Source organism: Lutra lutra, chromosome 1 (assembly GCF_902655055.1).
Source record: "Lutra lutra chromosome 1, mLutLut1.2, whole genome shotgun sequence".
NCBI classification, from domain to species: Eukaryota; Metazoa; Chordata; class Mammalia; order Carnivora; family Mustelidae; genus Lutra; species Lutra lutra.
Genome location: NC_062278.1, coordinates 50,570,342 through 50,578,288, shown reverse-complemented (window position 1 = coordinate 50,578,288; position 7,947 = coordinate 50,570,342). Strand labels below are relative to the sequence as shown.

Genomic DNA, 7,947 nt, shown 5'->3' with positions numbered 1-7,947 from the left:
GCTTGGAAAAGAGTACTTATACTTACTAAAAGGCCCCAAGTTAACCTAAACTCATCTAAATTAATAAGGTAAAGATAGTCAAGTAAAGTCAATAATTCAATTATTTTAGGATAGCAGTAGGAATAGCAGCTTTTTACTTCCAAGCATGAGAGAATGTATGTACCTTAGATTCAAATCAATAAAACCTGTTCTAGATCTCAATATGGAAATTTAGATTCTAATTAGATTTTAATTTCTAATGTTGGTATGTAATTCAAAATAACAATCAAAAAAGAAACACTTGAAATTGATGCAAGTAACTTCTACAACTTTATAATAAACAATCTTTACATAAAATGCAGTTCTTAAAACCCTCAAACTTCAAAACACAAAAATAAATTTCCATTTATAGATTCCCCCTTCCAGTTCCAAAAGTGATTATTTTAAAGTATTCATCATGTAAAATTCAGCTGAAATAAGTAACAACCCCCCAGTGCAAGTATCAATTCGACACACAGATTTTGTGTACTGTTTTCATACTTTCCTTTTGCTTCTTTTCTAGATAAATGCAGAATATTGTAAATATTCTCACTAGAAAAATCTGAGCAAGGATTCCAGCCTGAAAAGCAACTCAGAAGAGGTGGATCATCAAGAGAAACTCCCAAGACACAGCAGTTTTCAGTGTGTTACAGGAGGCACTGACCAGAAGCCTCATTAGTTCATCCCACCAAAGATGGACCAACTGTGCTGTTCATACAGATAAGCTCACTCTCCTTTACCAGATAAGCTACAAACATTTCACTACCAACCATTTAGGTCAGAATACGTCTCACAGTTTTTAGCGTAGTACTCTCCCCTCTCAGGAGAGGCTAATTCAAATACACTCATTAGCATCTTTGGTTACAAGAGGAATACAGTGCGTAGATGTTGTTAATAATGATTCTCCAATGGCTATGTAAAGATTGGAAAAAAATCCTGTAGGTAGATATAAATGCAACCTGCATTTTCTAAGCTCCTTAGAAGTCTCATATAAAGTCCAGTTCCTTTTGAAATTTTGTACATGTCACTAGCAGGTATCTCTCCATGGGGCCAGCCATAAACTTCCTGTAACACAGGTAATGTGATTCCTCCAGTCCCCTCCAGAGCGGGCTAGGTCTCCACAGGGCACACAAAGGACAAGAACATGTCCAGTTGGTTCTTCACAATAACTTCATCTGGATGTAGCTTGTGGGGTAAATAATGAGCCAAGGTCATCTCCCAGGCATCAACGAGATACACTCCAACCCCTGAGAACATCTTCCGGAGGATGGTGTCCAGCTGAAAGTTGTACCAGTCACTGTTGAAGAGGCTCACCTCGGGCCCCAGCTCTTGGGCATTGGCTGTTCGGATGACTACCACGGTCTTAGGGCTTCGATCCAGGAGCTGGACCACGGCTCGACGGATATTCCTGAGCCGCCGGATGTACACTTCCAAGGGGAAGGTACTGAAATGAGACCATATAGCTATGGCAACCACGGTGTTCTTCCCTCCCACGATGCCATTCAGCTCATTGGCCACATAATGGAGCTCATTGCTAAAGACAGTTGTAAAACGGATGGGTGGACCATGGCAGCGATATTTGAGCAGGATGTTGTGCTTCTGGTCCACCGCGAGGAAAGGACCCACATTCTTGGGACTACCCAAGTTAAACTCCACTAAATCTGAAACAAGGAAAACTCAAATTCATAAAACTCAAATTCATAAAACCAAGCACATATATTATGATCATTCTATACTTAGCAGCTTAAAAGAACTTTTTCTTAAATAAAAGCATAACAAAAAGGTACAAGTGTAAAGGGAACAATTATTTCACTGGCCTCAATAGACCTTTAGTCTAACATATTTATTATTTAAACTATCAGTGATACCTATGTCTGTAAACTTCAGAAGCAAAATAACCTCTTTACCTCTAACCAGTAGGCCAAGATATCTACCTGTTTGCACCGACTGTTGAATATCTTAAAAATCAATTTGGCATTTACACATTATTCTTCTAATGGACAAATACTGTTTCTTCTAGGACAAGGGCTCTAACTTCTGCTTTTTTAAGAACATATAATAGTAACCAAATACCTCTTTTTGCAATACATGAAAGAAAGGAGCAACCCTGTTTCTTTTGACTTTCTATTTCACCCTATGGATGGAAAATCATATTAATATCTTAGAGAATGTCTATCTCTGTCACAAGAATAACAAAGACAGCTGTACAAGTTAGAATTCCCTTCTTCCTCCCTATTATCTAAGTGGTGTTTCAAAGTTTAGCTCCTCTGAGATCTTCTGAAGGTCCCAGGAATCAGTGATTATTTCTCTTTTGCTAACCCTAAAAAACTCTGTCTATACAATTCATCATTTAACATAAGCCCCATAAGGGAAGAGGACCTGTCTCATATACTTAAATGCTCCTACAAGTGCCTTTCAGAGAACAGACTAAATAAATTCTGGCAACCCAAGTCAATTAGCACTTCTGAGTACCTATTCAGTGCCATAAGCCAGCAAGGATCAGATGCGTAAGTCAACAGTCCTTGATCTCAAGAGGTACACAGTCAATTCTGAAGAAGTAACATCACACTATAATTGGTGTACATTCTTCTTACAGGTTAAAGGTGTCACTTTTCTCTACTGCAGTCTCAGGCTTCTCTTTTAGATTTTCCTACTTGATTCATTACTACTTAGCATTTGGCCCCACTTAAGTTGAATAAACTCAAGCTACCATTTTTTCTTTTGATTAATATCAAGCACTGACACAAGGCTTTATCAGGTGAAAACCTGTCTGCAAAGGATATGGTGGAAAACAAGACACTCAATGTGATCACTCCGATGAAAGGAAATAATGAGCTACGTCATTATAACTTAAGAAACAAACAACTACAGATTCTTGGAGGAATCTGCCTAGCCAGCAGCAAAACATGTTTAGCATTATGCCATACAAATTATATCTCTTTTTCTAGTTTTTAATTCATGCTTTATTGACTAAAGTCGGCTATGCCTATTTCAAAAAAACAAGCAAAACGAAAACTGGAATTAACTTTCTACTTTTGGGGATCATATCTACTTCTTCCTTTCCTTCTAAAAATTAAGTCTGAAACTACGTTGATGTAAAAAAAAAAAAAGATGAAAAAAATACCAACAACAACTCACAACAAAACTAGGAGACTGTGCTTTGTGGAAAGTCCTGCCATACACAGCCCTCAAAAATAGTTCCCACAGAATTGCTTGTCAGCTCTCTAAATTGTAAGCAGGGTCTTTAGTGCTGTTACCTGGGACTCATCTCTCCTAACCCCATCCACACACATTCCACAAGGAGGAAAAGGCCCTTGAATAAAGAATGGCTCTCCAGTGAGTGGGGTTTTATTCTGAGTCTGGATAGCACCCTGAGAGCCCAGCAGTGAAATCGGGAAGCTAAGAATGCTGGGACTGATCAAGACTCCCTCAGTAGGAGCCCGCTCATCTCAGAATCAAACCAATGGTATGCCCAACGGACGACACTGGAAAGGTTTTGCTGAATGGATGCATTAAAATGGACCATAGTCAGTTTGTCTGCTTCCTTCCAGTGAAATCTATTACAAACTTGGAGTCTGACCAAACAACTAGGAGAGAAACAATTGGAAATGTCCACTTCTGTTGTAGAGCCCAGAACAGCAAAAGTAAAGGTCTGCTGTAAGGTAACACCGTCCTGCTGCCTCATTGCATGCGTGAAGAAATGAAGGACGGAGAAGTCCTTCATTAAGTCAATAATATGTCCAAGATCACACAGCTAATCAGTGGTATGAAACTTCACCAAGGACCCAGTGCTTCCATCAATACGTCAACCCCACCATGGATCAGAAACCATCACACAGCTCTTCAGGGTTAGGATACCCCTTTAGTCCTACAGAGAAATAACTACTTCCTTGGTTGGTGCCCTTCCTCAGGCACTGGAGTGAAGCAAACTGATTCTGTGCATGTGGAAAAGAGTTGTAAAATAAAATGTAAAGTACCAACCTGGAACAAACGTAGTAAGGTATTCAAACCATTGCCTGATTGTTGAATCTCCAAATAAGTACACCACTTTTCTTTGTAAGCATTCTGTGATGTTGTCAGGGTCATTAAACTGGCGCATCTTAAACTTTCTGGGCCTCCACTGATCTTTGTAATAATATCCAGAAGGAAAATTTCCTGAGCCTTGTGATATTTCTAGATTGTTAGTTTCTGAAAAAAAAAAAGGAAAAAAATAAGATATTCTGAAAGTCTCCTCCAACAAACTCTACATGGAAAATGCTCCAAGAAACAAAATTATGTCCCTATATTTGTTAGCCTGCTTGTATATGGGTAAGGTTTCCTGTCATCACAACTCAGAGAAATCCCAGACTTTCCCCTTGCTACGAAAGGTTCTCCTTTGCACAAAAATAGGAAGATCTGAAATGTGTGTGAGGGTATTGGTGGACAGAAGGGGAAAAGGGGACCTTGAGCATTCCCCTCTGATTATGCATGTTTCTATCAAAGCCAAAAATAAAAGCAGGCAAATACCATGGAAATGTGTAGATATAAATACTGTCCAGTATTATCCCAGACTAAGTTTCTCATACAAAAGCCTATGAGGTAAGTCACACCTTAAATTTATATTTTACATTTGTATAGCCAGATCAGTCTTTTGCTCAGCCTATTAAAAGGGAAGTTTTAACCTATGGGTCCTATAATCAAATATGAATTCAGAAAACCACCACTTACTACAGAGAACAAACCAAATCTACATACTCTTAAGGAATTATTCCCCAGAACACAGAAGGTTCAGAAGGTCTTTTTGCACAATGAACAGTATTTAACATGCAGCAGCAGGGGTGCCTGGGTGGCTCAGTCACTTTATTGTCTGCCTTTTGCTCAGGTCATGATCTGGGGTCCTGGGATCAAGTCCCACATCAGACTCCCTGCTCCGTGGGAAGCCTGCTTCTCCCTCTGCCTGCTGCTCCCCCTGCTTGTGCGCTCTCTTTCTCTCTCTCCCCTTCTCTGACAAATAAATAAATAAAATCTTTGTAAAATAAGATAAAATGGAGCAGCCGTGTGTACTCACTACACATGATGACACAAGTGCCAGCACATGTTTCAGGGAGAGAGTCAACATCCTTCTGCCCTAACACCGCCCTTGGAAAATGCTTCTGCAGAAACAACACACTTTACATGCTTCAAAATAAACAGACTGGGAGGGCGAATATTTCTTGTGAGTTTACTCTGCAATTAAACATATTATCTCATTCAATGCTCATGATAACCCTTTAAGAGGTAGGTGCTATTGTTACCCCTACCTTTCAAAACAGCTAAGTGACTTGACCTAGACCCAGCTCATAAGTGGCAAAGCCAAGACCTGATCCAGGCTGGTGAGCCCCAGAGCCCACGTTCTAACCACCGTGCTACATCACCACTCAAAAGAAGATGGCTGTAGATGGCAACTATTTTCTGTTTGGCTTTCTTCCTCAAGCTGTATACTTATTCATTTCCAACACTTATTCGAATCTACAATCTTCAAAAACCACCAATTACTTGACATCACTTCCTTACACACCCCAAGTCTCCAACCTTATCATAATCCAGTAATTCTGCAGTCTCACCTGTTAAACCACAATTTGAAATCCAAATGTTTATATGACTCAGCAATTTAACTATGAGTCCCGTATTTGTGGCTATTTTCAGTTTATCATATTGATATTATTCATATTACACAAAATCATTTTGGTTTTATTCTCTTCAAAGAAGATGCCCTATGTGACAGATAGTGCAAATTTCATCTTTTAAATTAGGCAGCTGCTAATTCTTTGAAGGTTCAGGACCTAAGCAGAAAGGTAAACAGCATTTTTTTTTTAAACTTTATAAGAAAGAAAGAAAGAGAGGGAGGGAGGAAAATAAAAACTTTACTTGGAGAATATGATTGTCAAAGGAAAAATGGGGGGGTAAATATATATCTGGCTTATTCAAAAACAATTTCTCCCCATGTCACAAAGTGTGGCTTTACTATGTTACCACACCCTGCCCAAAGCTCCCTCATTACATCAGCACATCAAGCTTACAAAGGCAGAGAGCTCTAGAGAAGACACCTGGGGCCCAAAGAAAACATTTACTAGACTAGGAATTAAGAGTGATTTTGAAGTTACCATTTTTACCATGGTTAATTTAGGAGACTTGGCTATTCTATGTCAAATACATGTTATAAAGAAAAGCATATATCACACAAGAAACAATTACCATTTCCATTCAAATATTTATTACCAGAGTTAAGTCAAGCAAAGCAAATCAATTACTGAACCTGCCATTAATTCTTTACACATGCAGCACTAGATAACAGAGCATATTTTTAAAGTAAAATACATGAACCTACATTGCCCTCTTACGGTCAGCTGAAACAAACACATTTTTTTTTTTTTAAGATTTTATTTATTCATTTGCGAGAGAGCAGGAGCAGAGGGGAGAAGCAGAAGGAGAAAGAAAGGGAGAAGCAAACTCTGGTGAGCAGGGAGCCTGATGTGAGGCTCGATCCCAGGACCCTGAGATCATAACATGAGCTGAAGGCAGATGCTTAATCCACTGAGCCACCCAGGCATCCCAACAACTTTCCTATTTTAATAAGACTTTCCTATTTAATAAGACTTTAATAAGTTATAGGGACAGCTATAAGTTGTTTCAAAGTCAGCATTTCTTGGATCTCAAAATTTTCACATAAAATATGAAAGTCTCTAAAATTGAATATATAACCCTAATGTACTATGAATGTGGAATAAAAGTAATTTTGGGATGCCTGGGTGGCTCAGTTGGTTAAGCATCTGCCTTTGGCTCAGGTCATGGTCCCAGGGTCCTGGGATGGAGTCCCACATCAGGCTCCTTGCTCGGTGGGGAGTCTGCTTCTCCCTATGCCTGCTGCTCCCCCTGCTTGTGTGCTCTCTCTCTCTCAATCTCTGACAAATAAATAAATTAAATTTTTTTTAAGTAATTTTAAAACAAAAATAACTTATTACTTAATTTTACAGTTATCTTAAATACTGACAATGAAGGAAGAAGTTTTCCTGGAGGTCATTATAAAGACAGAGAAGATTTTTATGCAAAATCAGAAGGGATAGTTTCGATTACTTGCAAGTAAGGTCCCTGCTTTTCTAAACAGTATTGGCTTCTTTTTAAAACCCGTAGCTTATCTTTTCCTCCAAAGGGTGTCATCCCATGTCATTCATTAGCCAAAATGAGGGCTATTTGGGCCACAAATGAGACAAAATGAGAGAGAAAATGCAGAGAAAAAAAAAATTCCCTAAACTATCTTGAAAGAGCTGGGTGAGAGATACAGTATGAATTAAGGGTGGGAGGTGTGTGTAAGTACATGTTATGCACAAGTCCCTTAATTTTTCAGCATGGACTTACAGAACAAAGAAAAGGAAAAGGTAGGCCAAAGGAGAATGTACAGTTCCTGAGAGGAAAAACAAGACAAGACAGAGAAGAAAAAGAATCAAACAATTCCTTGCATTAGGGAACACAGTGGGCACAGGAACACTAGGGTGCCATCTCAGGGAGACAAGAAATGAGGACGTCATGTGTGGAGCTGTTTAGGGATACCCTGTCAAGTGCTGGGACTGTGAGAAGGTCCTGGCTACACAGTCATTACTGTAGCTTGAGTGTGACTTTACCCTTGAGTCCCCCCTAGAAAATCCTGGGAATTGAATTTTTTTTTCCTTTATACTTTAGTCCTCCAAAAGCTAAACATTTTATAGAGGAAAGCTATAAGTAGGTATAGGTAGAAATACCTACTTACTTAAAGAATGTTGGAAAGGACTTCAAATAATAGCTAGTCTAAATATCTTTTAAAGGTGAAGAAAGTATGTCACAGAGTGACTTGCCAAAGTTTCTCAAAGAGTTATAGGGACAGCTAGTGGTCAGGGCTATACTGTTTACAAAGGCATATATTACACTATGGATAGA

At 38.9% G+C, this 7,947-nt stretch overlaps 1 protein-coding gene across 11 annotated transcripts in view; it reads right to left on the bottom strand.

Moving 5' to 3' along the window:
- Positions 1 to 286: 286 nt before the first annotated feature.
- NXPE3 (neurexophilin and PC-esterase domain family member 3) overlaps positions 287 to 7,947 on the bottom strand; it is a 45,507-nt gene continuing 37,846 nt past the window's right edge. For all 11 annotated transcript variants that reach the window (XM_047723489.1, XM_047723501.1, XM_047723496.1 and 8 more), the window contains 2 exons: positions 4,000 to 4,206; positions 287 to 1,679 (listed from right to left, as the gene is read on the bottom strand). In XM_047723489.1, coding sequence (XP_047579445.1) covers positions 1,129 to 1,679; positions 4,000 to 4,206 — 758 coding nt within the window. In that variant the 3' untranslated portion in view covers positions 287 to 1,128. The remainder of the gene's footprint in view (positions 1,680 to 3,999; positions 4,207 to 7,947) is intronic.